General features: G+C 47.7%; 1 protein-coding gene across 1 annotated transcript in view; it reads right to left on the reverse strand.

Moving 5' to 3' along the window:
• TEKT5 (tektin 5) overlaps nt 1-20286 on the reverse strand; it is a 56395-nt gene that overhangs the window by 27709 nt on the left and 8400 nt on the right. The window contains exons 2-5 of the mRNA XM_003417627.4: nt 19455-19538; nt 17110-17180; nt 10979-11122; nt 4120-4342 (exon numbers count right to left, since the gene is read on the reverse strand). Of these exons, the coding sequence (XP_003417675.2) occupies nt 4120-4342; nt 10979-11122; nt 17110-17180; nt 19455-19538 (522 nt within the window). The remainder of the gene's footprint in view (nt 1-4119; nt 4343-10978; nt 11123-17109; nt 17181-19454; nt 19539-20286) is intronic.

Below are 20286 nucleotides of genomic sequence, written 5' to 3' on the forward strand. Positions count from 1 at the left end.
ATGAAGGCATTAGGTTACAAGGTGAGGGGTACTGAGAAGTTCTCATGAGGCGCAGTGGTGAGGTCAAGATGAAGCTGCTGGCCATCGGACACTGGCCAGCATTACCCAGAGAACCTGTCACATACACTCGCCAGCTAAATGCCTGAGGTTTCTGGATGAACCTAAAACAATCAGACTTTGTGCCTCTGGTAAATCTAGTTGGCCTACTCAAGGACTAATGCCCTCTTAACTAACTGCCAACTAATCAGTGGATCCTATAATTGGAAAAGATGGGAGAGGGGCAGTATCAGACACAAACAGAGCCATTTGGAGACCACAGCAATAATCCAGGCCAGAGATGGTAGTGACTGGTGAGGAAGTAGTGGAGGTGATGAGAAGCGATGAGATCTGGATTTGGCAATCAAGTGGATGTGGGATGGGAGAGAAAGAGAGGTGTCCAGGTGGACTCCAAGGTGTGGGACTGAGCACCTAGAAGGAATACCTGGAAGTTGGAGCCACCAGCTGAGATGGAGGAGGCTACCTATGCATGGGGCAACAGGAGGGTGAAAGTTCTGGAGTTGGGCTTTGAGCATGTGAAGTTTAAGATGCCTCTTAGAAATTCAAGTGGAGATGTCCAGTAGGCAGCTGGATACAGGAAGAAAGTTCAGGAGGGAGGTTCTGGCTGAAGAGAGAAACTATTAGTTAGGTGGCTACTGCTGAGTGTCACAATGGCTTTTGAAGAGTCCAGCACAGAAAATGATAATCCAGTTTCTTCCTGTGCAGCCACCCTGTTGCTCCTGCCGGCAGTCACCCCTCCATCTGCCTTATGTCTCCTTCCCCTGTGTGTTGCCTCTGACTTTCCAGAGAGCTCACAGTAAGTGTGGGGCAGGAGCTATTAAGAGAAAGCAGGGCCATACCACTTAACTCTTTGACAATCTGATTCAGGCTTCGTTTCTGGCTTAGCATGGTCCCCATAAGGCCTGATGCCATTTCTCTGACCACATTAATAACCTAGATGGGAAACCGAGGATTTGACTTCAGCGTATGCACTACCCAGGGATGACAGAAACCCCAGAGGGCATTTGCAGTTGCACACATTGAGCACAATTTGCTGCGATGGGACAAGTTGGCCTGATCCCTCACGGGAGGAAGGATGGAAGGGCTATGCTGGGCTTGGGAGCCTGGAAGCAAATACCTTTAAAGAAAATCTGATTAGAGTTAGATGACTGAGGCTTGCATTTTGGAAGGATTCTGTACCCCAATATCCTGAGTCTGGGAAAGGGAAAGAGGAAGTGAGGGACAGAAAGAGAGGAAGGAGACAATTGCTCGCCCAGATGTTTGTCTAGGTCAACACGTTCTACAGTCTCCCCTCTTGCTTTGCTACCTCCAGCATCATCAGGGAGCTTGTTCAAAATGTAGATCCTCAGATCTACCCAGACCTGCTTAATCACCAACCGATTCATACACGCAGTAATATTTGAGACACGCTAGTGAAGTACTCGGCTGTTAACCAAAAGGTTGGCAGTTTGAACACCCAGAGGCTCCTCGGGACAATGACCTGGTGATCCTCTTCCGTAAAGATTAAACCAAAAAAAAAAAAAAAAAAAACTCATTGCTTTTAAGTCAATTCCAACTCATAGCGATTATGTAGGACAGAGAAGAACTGCCCCATAGGGTTTCCAAGGCTGTAATCTTCACGGAAGCAGACTGCCACATCTTTCTCCCACGAACTGCCACGCTTTTGGTTAGTATGCAAGTACTTAACCGGGGGCAGTTCTACTCTGTGAAATGGGGTCATTATGAGCCGAAACTAATTCAATGTACTCAACAACATCAAAGTCTACATGGCAAGGAGCCTGGGTGGTGTAAGTGGTTTGCGATTGGCTGCTAATATAAATGTTGGCGGTTGTAATCCACCTAGTGGTTCTGCAGAAGAAAAGCCTGGCTATCTACTTCCAAAAAGATTACAGCCAAGAAAACCCTATGGAGCAGTTCTACCCTGTAACATAGAGGGTGCCCATGAGTCAGAATCACCTCAACTTTGGCAATGGGTTTGCTCTTTTTGGTTTTAGTCTACATGGCTATTTTCCAAGTGTCTGGTTTTCACCTACCGCCCTCATAATTTTTGCTCTATCCCGGTACCACCCGTAACACAGTTTACTTAATCTTTCTCTTTAAATCAGTTCACTTTTAAAAAGCTGAAATGCATTTATTTTTTTCAATGAAATTTTATATCACTATTATCAGTGGAAAATCAGTGCCAGTTACCGTAAATGGAAATAACCATAAAAGTACATGAAACAAGATGAAAGGAAAACCCTGTTATATAAACTGGCTGGATACTCTCGCTGCCCAAAGTTCTCAGCCTGAGGCCTTCTCTTTGCTTAAAGGGAGGCTGGCAAGTGTTAGAGAGGTGATGAAGACATTCTACACTCAATGGGGCCCTTCCCTTGAGGTCACCACAAGGATTGGAAAAGGGAATAGCTTTCTCACTGCATCCATGTATCACACCTGACATCATTCACCCACCATGGTCTAGTCCCCACACTTTAAAATAACCACTGCCCTAGAACAGTGTCTTTGCTCCCCATGCTCCCCTGCCCCAGGGTCCTTGTATATTTCCCCCCACATTAAGAGTCCCCTAAAAGGCAAGAAAGAATTGATGTGTTCAACTTGTGGTGCTGGCAAAGAATATTGAATATACCATGGATGACCTGAAGAACAAACAAGTCAAGTCTTAGAAGAAACACAACCAGAATACCCCTTAGAAGCAAGGATGGTGAGACTTCAGCTTGCTAAAGTCAGGAAAGACCAATTGCTAGGAATGGACACCATGTTTGGTAAAGTAAAGGGTCAACAAAAACGAGGGAAACTTTCAACGAGATGGATTGAGACAATAGCCTCAACAATGGACTCAAACATACCAATGATCATGAAGATGGCGCAGGACCAGGCAATGTTTCATTCTGTACGTAGGCTCGCCATGAGTTGGAGCTGACTCAACAACAACTAACATCAACAACAAAAGGCACATCCATTCAGCTGTGTGTGTTGTGGGGGTCCCTATCTGGAGACTCCTGGGGCAGCCCACTCTGTGGTCATCAACTGCTTCAGCCCAGAGAAGTCACCAGCCCCTCTTCCAACAACCATCAGTATGAGCAGGAGACACTCCAGAGCTCAAAGTGCTTCTGCAAGGACAAGGACCCAGAGAAAGTTACAAGGTTTGGGGCGTGGCCTCAGGGATGAAACCCAAGATCACAGTGAGCAGCTGGGGCTGTCTACACAGCCCCAACTACTGGGTGATCCAAACCCTGTATGGCGAGCGTGTAGACCTACCTGGCCTTACAAGGTGGGTTCCTGTGGGCAGCTGAGAACCAATTGCTTTGCAGCACAGGTGAGGACTGGGCCCTGGAATTTTCCAGATGAAGTAAGCACCTCTGGCACAGCATCTGGGACCGAGTAGGCACTCTACCAATTTATGCTGAATAAGGAGGGTAAATTCCATGCAGAGAGAACTCCCTGTGTGCCATCTCAGAGGGATGACACCACATGACACATTCAAGCAAGACAGCAGTGAAAGGGTAAGGTGGTGTGGGTGTCACAGGAGGTAGGTGACAGAATTAGGCGGCCCTTCCTACTCCTTCAATTCAGAAAGCACCCCAACCTTCAACAGGGATCATTATGCTATTGGAGCCTTAGAAAAGTCAAAGGATTCCATTTCTCAAGATGCTGATGTGAGCAAAGACCTCCTCAGATCTAATTGGCAGGGACAGTGGTTTCCTGGGGCTGCGACAGCAAGCTACACCGTCTTCATCTTTAGCCACAAGATCCTCAAATGGAGAGTGAAGAGGACCGGGAACCATCAGCAGCCTCTTGGGTGATATGGTGGCAGCCAGGCCAAGCTCCAAGCTCCACCATCCAGCGAGCAAGGGAGGATTCAACCCAGATGCTAGAGGCCCCCTGGAAAGCTCACAGCCCTTGGGATGGACAAGATCATAGACCATGGAATGACTGGGATCGTTTCAGCACCAGGGGTGGGCGGGTGACTTGGCCCAGATGTTGCTAAGACCCACGAGAGGAAGGCGCAGATTGTAGCAGTGTGGAAAGGGTCTTTCAGGACCCCAGGTGCATCTAACTTACCTTGGCCAGCTGCGTCTGGAGCTTATTCTTAACGTCCGTTACTTCGGAGATGCGGGCATTGAAGGCCAGATTGGTGTTCGTAAACTGCTTCCACATCTGATCCGACAAGGTCTCCAAGAGGTTCTCCGCCTCCTCCCGCAGCCGAATAGAGTTGGCCCGCATGTTCTGTGAGTGCCTGATGTTGTCATTACTGAACTTGGCCCAGGTCTCGGGCACGGAGATCCTGCAAGAGGCACAAGGGCAAATTAAACACAGGCGAGGAATTAAGGGTTTATGGTGGGCATTGGAGACCTCCTAGCCGGGGTTTCTCAACCTCAACAATATTACCATTTGGGGCTGGATCATCTTTGCAGTAGGGGGCTGTCCTGTGCACTGTAGGATGTTTGGCAGCATCCCTGGCCTCTACCCACTAGATAGCACCCTCTCCCCTCATTGTGATAGCCAAAAATGTCTTCAGACCTTGCCCAATGTACCCTGGCAGAGAAAGCATGATCGCCCAGGTTGAGAACCACTGTTCTAATCCCACCCCTGATTTTGCAGGTGAGGCAACTGCAGCCTGGACAAAGCAGCTCACTTTCCCCAGGACACTCAGTGGGTTGGTAGGAGAGAAAGGACGCCCACACGGAGCTCTTTTCCATAATACCCCCACAACCACCACCCAAACTCAGAGACAGATGAAGAGCCCAGGCGCTGAGGCACGGCGCTGGCTTCTGGGTTCTTCAACTCAGTGATGAGCAAGTGTGAGGCCATGCCAGTTTCACTGAGTTCTTCACTCAACAAGTGTTTTTTGAGCACCTACCATGCCAAGCATTGTTCTAGGTACTTGGGATAGAGAATAGCAAGGTCTCTGGCCTCATGATGACTTACTTTCCAGTGAAGGAGATAGACAATAAGTAAGGAAGGAACTTACACATTACGTTAAGTGCTATAAGGAATTTAGGAACAGGATGATGACAGACGAAGTGGCCTCATTATATGTCTGTCAATCAGGGTCGTGAAGGAAACACAGCATTCCCAGAAGAGTGTTCGCAAAGGACCATCCTCAGACGTGTGAGAAAGGTTAAAGGAATAAACAAGGAGAGTTGAAAAGCTCATGGACTAGCAAATACATGAAGTTGTCACCATCCCAGGTCCGAAAAGACAACAGAAGATGGAGCCATGCTACCAGAGCCCAGGAGAGGAGGAGCCAGGGAGGGCCACAGCACCCAGGAGGAGGGAAGGATCAAGGGGAGTAAATCTCCTGACATCTCTCTCCTCCCGCCCTCCATCTCCTGCTGGTGCCCTCCCATTGGCTGATCCCAGCTGGAAACTGGAAGGCAAAGTGCCCAGGAGAGGTGATCTGTAGAGGGCAGCCCCCTCTACGGGATACACAGCAGGGCAGCTGGAGATTGGACCCTGGAGGACAAATAGAGATGGACACAGGCAGGCAGGGAAGGCTTCTCAGGTGGTGAAGTATAAGGGACTCAGCTCAGACAATAACAAGTTCTTCCTTGCAGAGTATGTAAGCCCCCAGGATAAGCAACCTAAGGAACAGGTGAGTTCTCTCCCTCTGGGAAGCCTTTAAGAAGAAGGGCATAGATTCCTTTGAGCTGTTTCAGCTCCTGGGCAAGCCAGACTGGATAACTTTTCAAGATCTTTTCGAACTCAGGAAATTTCCAGTTCTTAGATTAAGCAGATTTTATTCTTGGTCGGTAGGAAAAAAAAAAAACTGACTCCATTTTCTGAAGTAGAGTCTCTTTTCAGAGATTTCAGAGCACACCTAGGTTGCACGGTGAATGAAAAATTTAAAAACACATACACAGTACAACCTGCGAAAGCTGGAACCTGTTTAAAGCAGAAACCTGTTAGAGAAGGGCAATTCAAATATTTTCCACTGAAACGAGCAATAGAAAAGTGGTAAGACTGCACCCTGTCAGAGGTGGAAAACTTGTGAGACCCAGACAAACACAGCAGTCCTGTTGAGTCCCGGCTCTCACAGGTTTCACTCTATATATGGTTGTTTTGTCTGGCTTTTGCAGTTGTTAAAATCAAGCAACAGGGCTGAGGCTTCTGGAGATGAGAGAGGCCACAGTGCCTGGTCCAGCGCTTTCTTCCATCAAAGACACAAGGTTCAGAGAAGTGAGCAGCTGAGCCAAGGTCACACAGCTGTGCGTCATCCCCAGGACTCCAGAGGAGAATGAGAGGCCAAGGGCAGCAGATAGAGGCCCTCTGGTTTCCTCTGAGAGTATCCACCACTGCAGGATGGGACAGTGTCAGAGTCATGAACAGCAACCTCCATACGACAGTCTCTGAGTCCTCTCTTTCCCCTGGAGCAGACAGCTGAACTCCCCAGAGAAAATAACCCATGTAATTACATTCTCCCAGGGGGAGTTTACCAAAGGCAGCCAGTCTCCTTAGCAGGTGATTATCAGTGGAAGGGGGGTATTTTCTGGAGCCCCTGTCCTGCAAAGACAGAGCAGACAGGAAGCATGGCTGGTGAGGCAGAAAGAACTGTGGTCAAACACACAGGCTGAAGATTTGGCTCTGCCACTTGCTGTGTGGGCTTGGGCCAGTCACTTCACCTCTCTGAACTTTAGCTTCCTCTTTGTAAAATGGAGATATGCAGAAAAGGATTGCTGCTGTTGTGTGCTCTCAAGTCCCTTCTGACTCATAGCGACCCCATGTGACAGAGTAGACCAGCCCCATAGGGTTTCCTAGGCTGTAATCTTTATGGAAGCAGATCTCCAGGTCTTTCTTTTGTGGAGCTGCTGGGTGAGTTTGAACTGCCATCCTTTAGCTGAGCTCTTACCTTTCTGCACCAGGGCTCCTTCAGTAAAGGATTTCCACCCCATTGCCATGAAGTCCAATCCAACTCATAGCGACCCTATTGGACATGGTAGAACTGCCCCATAGGGTTTCCAAGGCTATAATCTTTACGGAAGCAGACTGCCACATCTTTCTCCTGTAGAGCCGTTGAGTGGGCTCAAACCACCAACCTTTCAGTTAGCAGTGAAGTGTTTAACCACTGCACCATCAGGGCTCCTTAAACCAAACCCACTGCCACTGAGTCGATTCTGACTCATAGTGACCCTATAGGACAGAGTATAACTGCCTCATAGGGTTTCCAACACTATGAATCTTTGTGGAGGCAGACTGCCACATCTTTCTCCCATAGAGTGGCTGGTGGATTCAAACCACCAACGTTTTGCTTAGAAGCCAAGCACTTTAACTACTGCACCACTCTTGCCCAAAGATAGATTCTGGCCTTTGTGCCAGGGCTGCTGGGAAGTAAACTCTAAACACTTGGAATTCCCTGCCTGCTAAGAGTGTCTTTATCTGGAGGCCTTTGGCCATGCCAGATAGTCTGTGCTAACAGTGTGACTTATGGTGGGGGGCCTCAAGCCATGCAGTCTCAGCTCCACCTCTGGAGGGGCTGAAGACTAAGTCATACAACAGTCAACCATGTCTGAGCCCCACTGAAAACTCTGGACACCCAAGCTCAGATGGTCTTCCCTGGCAGGCGATGTTCCATGTGTACTGTCACACATCGTTCCTGGGAGAAGTTAGTGTTGTCCATGACTCCCCTGGGAGAAGACCATTGGAAACTTGGCCTGGTGTCTCCTGGACCCTGCCCAATGCGCCTCTTCCATCTGATTTTAATCTGTATCTTTTTACTGTGATACACCATAACCATGAGTATAAGGCCTTGCTGAGTTCTGTGAGTTTTTTTTAAGCAAATTATTGAACCTGAAGATGGTTGTGGGGACTCCTGAACTTGCAGTTGATATCAGAATTGAGGATGGTCTTGGGAACTTCTAAAATCTACAAGGGATAATAATAGTATCTGCCTCACAGGGTTGGTGAATGACTAAATGAGATCTGTGAAACCCCTATCATAGCACCTGACACGTAGTAAGTGCTCGATAAGTGCCCTGGTGGTGCAGTGATTAAAGTGCTTGGCTGCTAACTGAAAGGTTGCCAGTTCGAACTCACCAGCCACTCCATGGGAGAAAGATGTGGCAGTTTGCTTCCATAAAGATTTACAGCCTTGGAAACGCTACAGGGTCACTATGAGTTGGAATTGACTCAATGGCAGGGGTTTTGGGGTTTTTTATTCATGATGCTGCACATAAAACTCTCAGCACAGTGCCTGGCACATGGTAACTATCAGATAAAAGGCATCTACTATTATCATTATTATTGTTGCTATGTGCTGCCGAGTTGATCCCGATGCATAGCAACTCTACGTACAACAGAACAAAACACTGTCCAGTCCTGCGCTATCCTCACAATCATTGCTATGTTTGAGCCCATTGGTGCAGCTGCTGTGTCAGTCCATCTCATTGAGGGTCTTCCTCTTTTTCGCTGACCCTCTACCAAGCATGATGTCTTTCTCCAGGGACCGGTCCCTCCTGATAACAGATCCGAAGTACGTGAGACAAAGTCTTGCCATTTTGGCTTCTAAGGAGCATTCTGGCTGTACTTCTCCCAAGACAGATTTGTTCATTCTTCTGGCAGTCCAGATTGTTATTGCTGATTAATCCATCCGTAGCAGTGAAAACTCTGGTGAACAGAGACACTGCCATCCAGACTGTCTTCAAATGTTCTCTTTAACCTGCCCAGACATGGCCCTGCTTTAGGAAAACCCCAAGTACAAAGCCCTGAGCTAGCATATCTGGGGAACAATTAGTCACCACAAAACAGCAGCTCTCTCTCCAGTAGTCACTACATGAGGAACTTTAAGTGGCAGCTTCTCCTGGGCATGGAAATCGGAGTCTCTGCCAGCCAGCCTGGCTGCCAGGTTTTCAGGGAGACATCTGTTTGAGAGGGGAGCCCTCCGGTCTCCAGTCCCAATGGGCAGCTGTGGCCAAGGAAGTCTGAGGCCCTGAAGTCCTGCTCACCTTGGCAGCATCAGGGTGACTATCTTGCAGAAAGGGGAGGAGGGCCCCAGAGTTACCAACGCTGGAATCCCCAAGGGTCATCTCAACACTTAGATGTTTACTAAGATCCAGGAATCAGGGCTTTGGTGGGGTTCTGAGAATTTGCATTTCTACCCCCAGATATACTGCATCAGAATCTATATTTTAACAAGATCCCCAAGTGATTCTTTAAAAAAAAGGATTCTTTAGTGTAATAAATTTTGAGAACCACTGCTCTACTAGTGGTTCTCTGAATTAGTCCCTAATCAGCATCATTAGCATACCCTGGAAACTTGTTAGAAATGCAAATTCTCAGCAGAACCAGAATGAATGGTTCAAAGCCCTGCCCAAAACTGATCCCAGATTTGGGACAAGGAGACTGCCAAGGGACTCCTTTCCTCCCTTCTTGTTTTCATTCATTCTTTCATTTAACAAATTATTGCATACCTACTATCTGCCAAGTACAATTCTAGGTGCTGAAAATTAAAAAAATGTCCAAGACAGGATACCACTCTCTGCCTGTATTCAGAGTGTCTCTCTCTCTCTCTCTAGCCCTCATTACCCCACACCGTGGACTGCCTGTGGGGAAAATATATCTTAGCTCCGCATGAAATCTAATAATGCTGTGACATGCCCATGACAGTGCCAGGTATACAGAAGGACCTACCTCACTGCTGTCATGACGAGAGAAGGAGGTCACATACAAGTGCCAGGCATGCAGCAAGCACTCAATAAATGTCAGCTGTATTCATTCCCCCATGCTAGGATCTCTGCTTCAACTTCACAGGCCCACCTTGTATCGCTCACAGCAACCCTGGGAGGTTTTACTCCAATGGTCTAGATAAGGAAACTGGGGCCCAGGGAGGTTAAGTAGCTTTCCCAAAGTGTAAGTGCCATCCCTCTGCACCTTGACTCTGGAGTCAGGCCGCCTGGATCCAAAGCCTACTCTCTCAGTGGGCATCAGTAAGCTTTCCCTGCTGAGCCTATGTTCCTCATCTGTCTGGTTACAGCCATTTTGCTTTTGGAATTTGCTGGAATTACCAGCCAAGGTGCCCCAGATACCCTGGCTGAGCAGTGATGGCCATGTGACTCTCACCAAGTCAATCGCACGCTGTTTCTGGAATTTGGACTGTGAACAAAATGGGGTGTTATGGGTTGGATTGTGTCCCCCAGAAAGATGTGTTGAAGTCCTAACCCCCAGTACCTGTGAATGTGACCTCGCTTGGAAATAGGGTCTTTGCAGATGTGATTAGTTAAGTTGACATGAGGTCATTAAGTTGACATGAGGTCATCATACCGGAGTAGGGGGACCTAATCCAATATGACTGGTGTCCTTATCAGAAGAGAGACAAACCGACACACAGAATCACAGAGGCAAAGAGGCCATCTGATAACAGAAGCAGAGACTGGAGCGATGCAGCCACAAGTGAAGGGAACACCTGGGGCTGCCAGAAGCTGGAGGAAGCAAGGAAGGATCCTCGCCCAGAGCGTTTGGAGAGAACGTGGCCCTGTCAACACACCCTGAATTCAGACTTCTGGCCTTCAGAACTGTCTGACAGTACATTTCTGTTGCTTTAAGCCACATAGCCTGGTAATTTGTTACAGCAGCCCCAGGGAATGAATACACAAGACAAGATTGGAAAAATGGTGGTGGTCTGACAACATGCCTGATTAGCTCCTACTCCCTGGCTCCCTCAAGTTACCAGAGCCTGGGGCTCTCCAGCCTTCCCTTTGAGTCTGTGACTCCTCCACAGCCTTCCAGTAAATTCCATCTTGTCTGAAGTTAGCCAGAGCTGGATTCTGTTGCTTGCAACTGAGGGCCCTCAGGCAACCACCCCATCTCTCACTTGACTGGTGTTCGATGCTCCTTTATTGTTCCCACAGGAGCAGACTCAGAAGCCTGTCCCTATCGGTCCCACCAGGGATAGGGACAGTGAGGGGAACAGAGAGGCCGTACTCACGTGCCATCGACTTTCTCCATGCCGTGGAAGAAGCTGATGCAGTCTGATGTGTTCCTCAGGTTAAAGCACTTCTCGTCGATAAACTGGGCAGAGCTTTTGTCCTCGAGGTCCCGCTCCAGAGCATGCTGAGTGTCTCTGTTATCCCTGCGGGGGAAAGGGTTCGTCTCTGGGTATAACTTACCCAGAGTCCTTCACTCAAGGTCACGTGGAAGGGTGGTGAGAGCCAGTGCTGAAAGCCAGGTCTCTGGACTGCCAAGAAGGTGCTCTGTTCACATTGTGTGGCTTCTCGGACCTCTTCCCTCCCTGATGCCTCCACCATGTCACATGTACCCAAGACCTCCTGACTCTTTTACCCTCTCCCCAATCCATGTAGACCTGTTGTCCTATTGTTGTTGTCAGTCGCCATCAAGTCAATTTCGACTCGTGGCAACCCCATGTATGCAGAGTAGAACTCCCCATAAAGTTTTCAAGGCTGTGACCTTTCAGAAGTAGATTACCAGGCCTTTCTTCTGAGGCACCCCTGGGTGGGTTTGAACCATCAACCGCTTATGCCACCCAGCCACCTGCCATTTAGTATGCGGGTCAGCAAACTACTTCTAAGGAGCCCAGGGGGTACAACTTTTGAGCACTCAGCTGCTAAGCACAAGGTTCAAGGTTCGAGGTTCGAACCCAGTGGCTCCATGGGAGAAAGACCTGGTGATCTGCTTCTGTAAAAATTACTGCCAAGAAAACCCTACGGTGCAGCTCTACTCTGTCACACAGGGTCACTACGAGTCAGAATCGACTCAACAGCACCTAATGATGACCAACTTTTTCTGGAAAGGGCCAGATAGTAAATATTTTAGCCTTTGTGGGTCATATAGTCTCTGTTGCAACTACCCTGTGTGAACACAGCCACAGACAGTATATAATGAATGGGTGCGGCTGTGTTCCAATAAAACTTTATTTACAAAAACAGGTAGTGGGCCAAATTCGGCCCTCAAGCTGTAGTTCGCTGACCCCTGATTTAAAAGATACAAAGTCATACTTTGGAGAAAGCCTTATATCAATTCAAATCAGTTCACAAATTGTGTATGACCCTGTGCTGGACACAGAGAGAAAAGACACGACTAAGGCCCGGTCACTGCCTTCAAGGTGGTCATGGATTTGTGCAAACAAATTGAGTAGAAATAAACAGTGCAGAATGGAAAGAGCAACAGCCCAGGTTTGAAAAGGACATAAAACTGATCCAGAGGAAGGAGCTGTTAACTCAGGATGAGAGGTGGTCCTTCCCCAGCAGGTGTTTGAGCTGGATTTTTGCAACAGAGTAGACGTTCTGGACAAGGTTGGGTGGGGAAAAGAATTCCAAGGAAAAGCAAGGAGCAGGGATGTGTGCAGCTCTCTATGGCTGGGAGGATTCAGGGACTGAGGGAGGGGGAGCCAGGCTGCAGCCTGGAGGGCTGGTATCTTGGCTGAGTTTACCAGCACCACTTGCCATCTAGTCAACCCCATCTCATGGTGACCCTATGTGTGTCAGAGTAGAACTACGCTCCATAGGGTTTTCCATGGCTGATTTTTTGGGAAGTAGGTCACCAGGCTTTTCTTCCGAGGTCCCTGTGGGTGGACTTGAACCACCAACCTTTCAGCTAGCAGCTGAGTTAACCATAACTGTTGTTTGCCAGAGTCTAGCTATCTGAGAACCACTTTCATGATTCTTCCCAAATTCCCCAAGTCAGTAGTCTATTATTTACTTAACAATTTTCTTTCCCAAAAAAATCACTTTTAAAAAATAAGTATATTTTAAAAGGAAAATGTGCATCACTGTCTTTAAAGGAAAACCAGTAACCCTTTCTATTAATAGAAGATCACCTCAATCATAAAACCCAAACCCACTGCCATCGAGTCGATTCCAACTCTTAGCAACCCCATAGGGTTTCCAAGGCTGTAAATCTCTACAGAAGCAGACTGCCACATCTTTGTCCCGCATTAGCTGTTGAGTGCCTTAACCACTGTGCTACCAGGGATCCTTAAATACTAACTAACGGAAACCCTGGTGGCATAGTGGTTAAGAGATATGGCTGCTAACCAAAAGATCAGCAGTTCAAATCTACCAGGCACTCCTTGGAAATGCTATGGGGCAGTTCTACTCGGTCCTATAGGGTCACTATGAGTTGGAATCAGCACGATGGCAATGGATTTGGTTTTTGTTTTTTTAAGTGAGTTGATGTCCAGGCACCAACTCAAGTACATCTCACAGCAGTCTCTCCTTCCCCCTTTCTGCATCTGTCTCCCTGTCTCTGTATCTCTCTCTGTCTCTCTCCATTTCTCTCCCTCTGCCTATTTGTCTCTCTCTTCTTTCTGACTCATCTCTCTTAGTTCCTCTCTCTCTCTCTCTCATCTTTGTCTCTCTCTGACCCATCTGTCTTGGTTTCTGTCTCAGGGTCTCTGTGTCTCTCTATATCTCTGTCTTCGTATCTCTTTCTGTATCTCTGTCTCTCTCCTTTCTCTCTCTCTCTCTTTCTCCCTTATCTTTGTCTCTCTCTGACTCATCTCCCTTGGTTTCTATCTCAGGGTCTCTGTGTCTCTCTGTATCTGTCTTTGTATCTCTGTGTCTCTGTCTCATCTTTGTTTCTCTCTGACTCATCTCTCTTGGTTTCTCTGTCTCAGGGTCTCTGTGTCTCTGTCTCCCTTTCCCTCTCTGCCATATGTCTGTCTCTGCCTTTTTGTCCTGTCCTTTTTCCACTGTGGATAATGGGAGTTGGCAGGGGGTTTTAAGCAGGCCAGAAGCAAGGAAATTTGATCCCAAAGGTGGGTCCCACTTGTCAGAATGGGCAGGGGCCAGGTCAGGCAGCAGAAACCACTGTGGGGCCCTCGGGGCCTCTGGAACTGGCAGGGCCATTGAGAAGTGGGGCCTATCCCACCCACTGAGCTAGGATTTGAAGAAAAACCAGGATGTGGAAAACAAGTACGTCAGGACATCAGAGGGAACTGGGAGACCTAGGAGGCCCTGGTCAGCTGGCCTGGCCACCTTCCCTGCTAATGAGGCTGGGGAAGAGGGTCAGCCCCCAACTCCCCTCCCTGGCCCGAGGCCCAGGGCTTGACCAGTGCCACGGCCCACCAGGAAAAGCTGCAACATGGCTGCTGTCCAGCCAGCAGCAGCCTTTTCTGCTTTACAGGAAGCAAAGGAATCACACGGGGCATATGGTGCAATGCAACAGCCCTGCCCAGATGCAGAATGTCCAGAAAACAGCAGCCCACAGCCCAGGGCCTGCAGGTACCAGGGCAGCGACCTGAGCAGTCAGCCCAGAGCCTCCTGCGGGGCAAGGACATACAAGGAGGCTCTAGGTTAATCAGGGACCCCGCAGCACGAGCTCTCAGAAGTCAGGGAGGCTTCACCACAAGAGGACAGGTGACCTCTGATACATGGGCCACTCTGCTCGCTGTCCAAGAACCAACTGTCTCTGTCCAGGGCACCTCAGCCTCATTGTGGCAAAGGGGACTGCTGCCCTTGGCCAGTTCCGCCACCCTCCTGCCTCTGTGTCTCTCTGCTCAGTTGTTCTCTGTCTCTATCCCAGCATCTCCTCTCCCTTCCCCTTATCTCCAGGTCTGTGTCTCTCTTTTCCTTTTACTCCATCTCTGTCTCACCTCTTGATTTCTTTCTTTGTCCAGTGTGTCTGATTCCTGTCTTCTATCTCTGTTTACCTCTTTGTGTCTTTCTTTTTCTCTCCATCTCACCTGATCTCAGCATCTCTCTCATTCCTCTTTCTCTCTCTCTCTGGGACTGTCTCAACTGTCTCCTTCTCTGTGGTTCTCCAAGCTCCCCCACCCCTGGATTCATCCCTTAGGGCTGCACAACAGGACCCCCCGCCCTTGGGTCTCAGAATATCTCCTCTAGGGTCCAGCCTCCCTCACACAGCTCCCCAATTTCAGTTGTGGGCTTTGTCTGCTCTGCCGGTTCAATCCATCCAGCTTCCCAAACTCCAATCCTCCCCTGTTCTCCAGCCCGTGTTTTGCCACATCCCTCTCTCTACTGCAAATGGAAACCACTCTCTCTTGCCATAAATAGGTGATCACGGAAATAAATGCAAGAAAAACACAATAAATAAATACCTTGCCTGCCCAGAGCTCTCCCTTTGTTACAATTTTCCTGCTTTAATAAAATAGTTTAAGTTTTTGTTGTTGTTTTTTAAGCAAATTGATTCAGAGACAAATCTTGTTGTTGTTGTTAGTTGCTGTCAAGTCAGCATGTACAACCCCATGTACGGCAGAAGGAAATGATGCCTGGTCCTGCACCATCTTCGTGATGGTTGGTACGTCGGAGCCCATTGTTGCAGCTACTGTGCAGTACCTTCCAACCTGGAGGCTCATCTTCCAGCATTATATTAAAAAATATTCTGTTGTGGTCCATAGGGCTTTCATTGGCTAATTTTTCAAAGTAGATTGCCAGGCCTTTCTTCCTAGTCTTAGTCTGGAAGCTTCGCTGAAACTTGTCCACCATGGGTGACCCTGCTGGAATTTGAAATACTGGTAGTGTATCTTGCAGCATCACAGCAACAGGCAAGTCACCACAGTGTGACACAGCAACAGACGGGTGGTGGAGACAAACATTAGGTTAGCAGTAACCCGGTGGTGTACGGGATTGATAGGACACACAAATGACTGGGGCTCAGCCCTGCTTTTGTCTGTTCAACAGTCACTTCAGCCACAGCTTGTGTTCGCACCTCCTTCGGCAAAACTTCCCCTCTGATGTCTCCCTGGGTCTTCCCACCACACCTGCCCCTGGACCACACCCTTTATCTGCAGGTGGCTTTTCTGAAACATCTTTCCGCTTTTCAAGTATATTTTATCCTGGGTGATTCCCTCCTATCCCTGCCACCCAGTTCTCACCGCTCCCAAGAGTGCAGAGACCTCGGGCAGGGGCAAGAACTGCTGTTTCTGGGGCACAGCATGCCACACCAGGGCACTAAGCTCCCAGCCCTATTGCAAACTGCCTAACTCTTTGTTGTCCCACCCAGGCTGGCCGTGTCTCTGTGTGTCTGTCTGTGTCCATGTCTCCGCGGCCAAGAGTAAATGAGAGGAGAAACCAGCAGAGCAGCGTGCCCTGAAAGAGTTAAAGGTGAATGCCCAGCTTCAGGACCAGGTAGGAGGCTGCCTGGGGAAGCCGGGTGCCAAGGGCTTAGCTGTGGGCCCCAAGCTCTGTAAAACTCAAGCCTCCCTTTAATTATGAGGGGAGCCTCTGGCTTGTCATGGTACCGGTTACCTAAGCTTCCAAGAATAAAAGCTGATGCCTTTTGAAGACTCCTGGCTCAAAGCGTCCACCAGCTCCTCTCTGAAGGTGCCCTGGCCCCTTGACTTGCTGCCTAATGCCACCCACCTTCTGCGCTTCCCGAGGTTCTTAAATCATACAGGGGTGCCCCAGGCTAAGAGCTCAATGAGGCCAACTTCCTTTTGCCAGGGCCCGCATTGCAACAACCTGTGATGTGCTGGCTCAGGAAAGTCCATTGTGCACGTCTCAGTGGCATCACATTGGTAGCCTGAAATCAGCCATGGTGAGAGTATTTACACCACAGTAATTGGCACCACCTGTCTCTCAGCTTGTTGTATTATGGTGGCTTATGTATTGCTACGATACTGGAAACTATGCCACCGGTATTTCAAATACTAGCTGGGTCATCCATGGTGGACAAGTTTCAGTGAAGCTTCCCAACTAAGACAGATTAGGAAGAAAGATCTGGCGGTCTACTTCCAAAAATTAGCCAATGAAAACCCCATGGAACACAACAGAGTATTTTCTGATACAGTGCTTGAAGATGAGCCCCTAGGTTGGAAGGCGCTCAAAGTACTCAATGGCTGCAACAGTGGACTCAAGCAAACCAACAATCATGAAGGTGAAGCAGAACCGGGCAATGTTTCATTCTGTGATACGTGACATCACCATGGGCCAGAAATGACCACCACAACTAATGAAAATTGGCAAATACTACAAATCAGAGCTTTTTATTTTTTTCCTGGACAGCTGGTAGTTAGACATTTACCAGCGCACCATTGACCAAAAGAATCACCTAGAGATAAGGGGGGCTGTCTGTCTTGTCCCCAAAACCTGGGAGTCCCTAAACAAACCCCGAGGGCCCAGGAGTGAAAGGAGCCCTTACCGTATCTGAATATCAATTCTTTGAGCTAGTTTTCTCATCTGTTCTTGGCAACATTTTAGCAAATCCACCTCCTGAAATGATAATGTTGGATAAAGAGTTGGTCATCTTAGAAACACAGCATCTTGTCTCTCAGGCCAATACCACCACCCCTCAACCCACATGATCCTTGGGCCAGGCTACTAATGGCTAGTGTGGGAGTACCACATTCCTTGCCTCGTTAGGTTGTTGTTAGGTGCTCTCAAGTCAGTTCCGACTCATAGCAACCCTATGCACAACAGAACAAAACACTGCCTGGTCCTGTGCCATCCTTACAATCGTTGTTATGCTTGAGCCCATTGTTGCAGCCTCTGTGTCAATCCACCTTGTTGAGGGTCTTCCTCTTTTCTGCTGACCCTGTACTTTGCCAAGCATGATGTCCTTCTCCAGAGACTGATCACTCCTGACAACATGTCCAAAGTATGTAAGATGCAGTCTCACCATCCTTACGTCTAAGGAGCATTCTGGTTGTACCTCCTCCAAGGCAGATTTGTTCCTTCTTCTGGCAGTCCATGGTATATTCAATATTCTTTGCCAACACCACAATTCAAAGGCATCAACTTCTTCTTCGGTCTTCCTTATCCATTGTCCAGCTTTCACAGGCATATGATGCGATTGAAAATACCATGGCTTGGGTTAGGCGCACCTTAGTCTTCAAGGTGACACCTTTGCTCTTCAACACTTTAGAGAGGTCCTTTGCAGCAGATTTACCCAATGCAATGCATCTTTTGATTTCTTGACTGCTGCTTCCATGGTTATTGATCGTGTATCCAAGTAAAATGAAATCCTTCACAACTTCAATCTTTTCTCCATTTATCATGATGTTGGTCATTGGTCCAGTTGTGAGGATTTTTGTTTTATGTTGAGGTGCAATCCATACTGAAGGCTGTAGTCTTTGATCTTCATTAGTAAGTGCTTCAAGTCCTCTTCACTTTCAGCAAGCAAGGCTGTGTCATCTGCATAACGCAGGTTGTTAATGAGTCTTCCTCCAATCCTGATGCCTCGTTCTTCTTCATATAGTCCAGCTTCTCGGATTATTTGCTCAGCATACAGATTGAATAGGTATGGTGAAAGGATACAACCCTGATACACACCTTTCCTAACTTTAAACCACTCAGTATCCACTTGTTCTGTCCAAACAACTGCCTCTTGATCTATGTAAAGGTTCTTCATGAGCACAATTAAGTGTTCTGGAACTCCCATTCTTCACAATGTCATCCATAATAGGCTCCTTGCCCTACTTTCTTTTATTTTTATTATTATTTCTTTAATAATATTTCATTGTGTTTTCAGTGAAGGTTTACACAGCAGTGTAGGTTCCCATTCAACAAGTTCTACACAAATTGTTCAATGATTTGGTTACATTCTTCACAATGCATGAACATTCTTGTTATTGCTGTTCTGGTTGTTTCGTTTCCATTAATCTAGTTTCCCTGTCCCCTTACATTCTCATCTTTGTTTTAAAGTAATTGTTGACTGTTTGGTGTCATACAGGTGATTTTTTAAAGTAGTACAGTGCTCAGAGATGATAATCATTGTTTTTGAGCCAATTTGTTATTTAGCTATAAGGTGACCTCAGGGGGTTATTTTTTGTCCAAGGTTTGAAGAGTATCTCAGGGCAGTAGTCTTGGGGAGTCCACTAGTAGGTCTGATTTTTGTTTGCTTGCTTTTGTTTGTTTTTAGGAATTTGAGATTCTGTCCCACGTTTTTCTCCCATTCTATCAGGATGCATCTATTGTGGCCTGATTAGAATGGTCAGTAGTGGTAGCCAGGCACCATCTAGTTCTTCTGGTCTCAGGGTAGAGAGGCCATGATTTTTGTAGACTATTTGTCCTGTAGACTAGTTTCTTCTTTGGGTCTTTGATTTCCTTCTTTCTCTTTTGTTCCCAATAAGCAGAGACCAACAGTTGTATCTTAGATGGCCACTCGCCTTTTATCTACTTCCAAATTAAAAGAAAACTGAGCACCTACTGTGTGCCAAGTGCTCACTTATAGATTATTTTATTGTTAAATAATGCACATAAATTGGCTCAGTGCATGACACATAGTAGGTGCTCAATAAACACTAACTTCTGTTATTGTTACTTGTTGGTATTATTGTTATGACCATTTTGGAGATGAAAAAGCTGAGGATCAGATGCCCCTGTTTATACCTGTCCCCTCACTCATGCTTTCTAAGCTCTAACTTTCATGGGTGACATGTGTGGCTTCTGCTTCCAACAGGCAGCTCAGAAACCTCTCTCATCAGGTGGCCTTCCCTCCTCCCTCCTCCTGCCCAGGGAGGTGGGCAGACCAGGGAGATGCCTTACCCGGATGAGGTTCTTCTCCACGTTATCATGGACCAAATCTATCCCAATCCTTTTCTCTCGATGGTACAGACACTCCAGGGCCACCTGTAGGGAGCAGCGGGAAATAGGGTGTTCTCTGTACAGCTGCTTGGGAACCCTGAGTAGAGATGACTCATGTCTACCTTTGCACAACCTGCTCTGTTCCCTGGGAAACCCAGGGGCTTGTTTGGCCTCCTTACTGGGCTTTAGGTGAGCTTCTGCTCCCCTTTCTCTTGAAGGAGGGAGAGGCTGTGGGACGCCATGCCCATTGCCTTAGAAGATACCTGGCCCATGTAGAGAAAGTGGGATAAAGCTGGTCTCGGGAACCAACTGTCTTCAAATGCCTCTAGACTCTACACCAATGAGTGATCAGGAATAAGCCCTGATACCCCTCCTATAATCTTCATAAGCTGCCCCAAGCCTTCCTAAATTATAATAAAAAATAAGAGTAAAAAGCCACTATAATTTCAGATAAGAAGGATTGGCTACTATTCTCCATGTAGCCTCCTTTCCCCCATCTTCAAGTAGGTGTGGACTAAAATTCTTATCTTCTAGGGAGGTGATGGGGGAGACAGGAAGGGTGAAGCTGGTTGGGGAAATGGAAGGTAACACATCCCATTTCAGGATTATAAGAGGTGGAGGATGGGTCCCTGCATCCTCATTTTCCCAGCTCAACCCATTCCAGCTGACAAAACGGGTACCAGTTAACTGGCTGGAAGTACCAACCAGATATATAACCCAGAATTCACCCCACTGATACAGACATTGGAGCAGAGAATCACCACCAGGTGGCAGAGAACCGTTTTTGGTACAG

Source organism: Loxodonta africana, chromosome 12, assembly GCF_030014295.1.
Source record: "Loxodonta africana isolate mLoxAfr1 chromosome 12, mLoxAfr1.hap2, whole genome shotgun sequence".
NCBI classification, from domain to species: domain Eukaryota; kingdom Metazoa; phylum Chordata; class Mammalia; order Proboscidea; family Elephantidae; genus Loxodonta; species Loxodonta africana.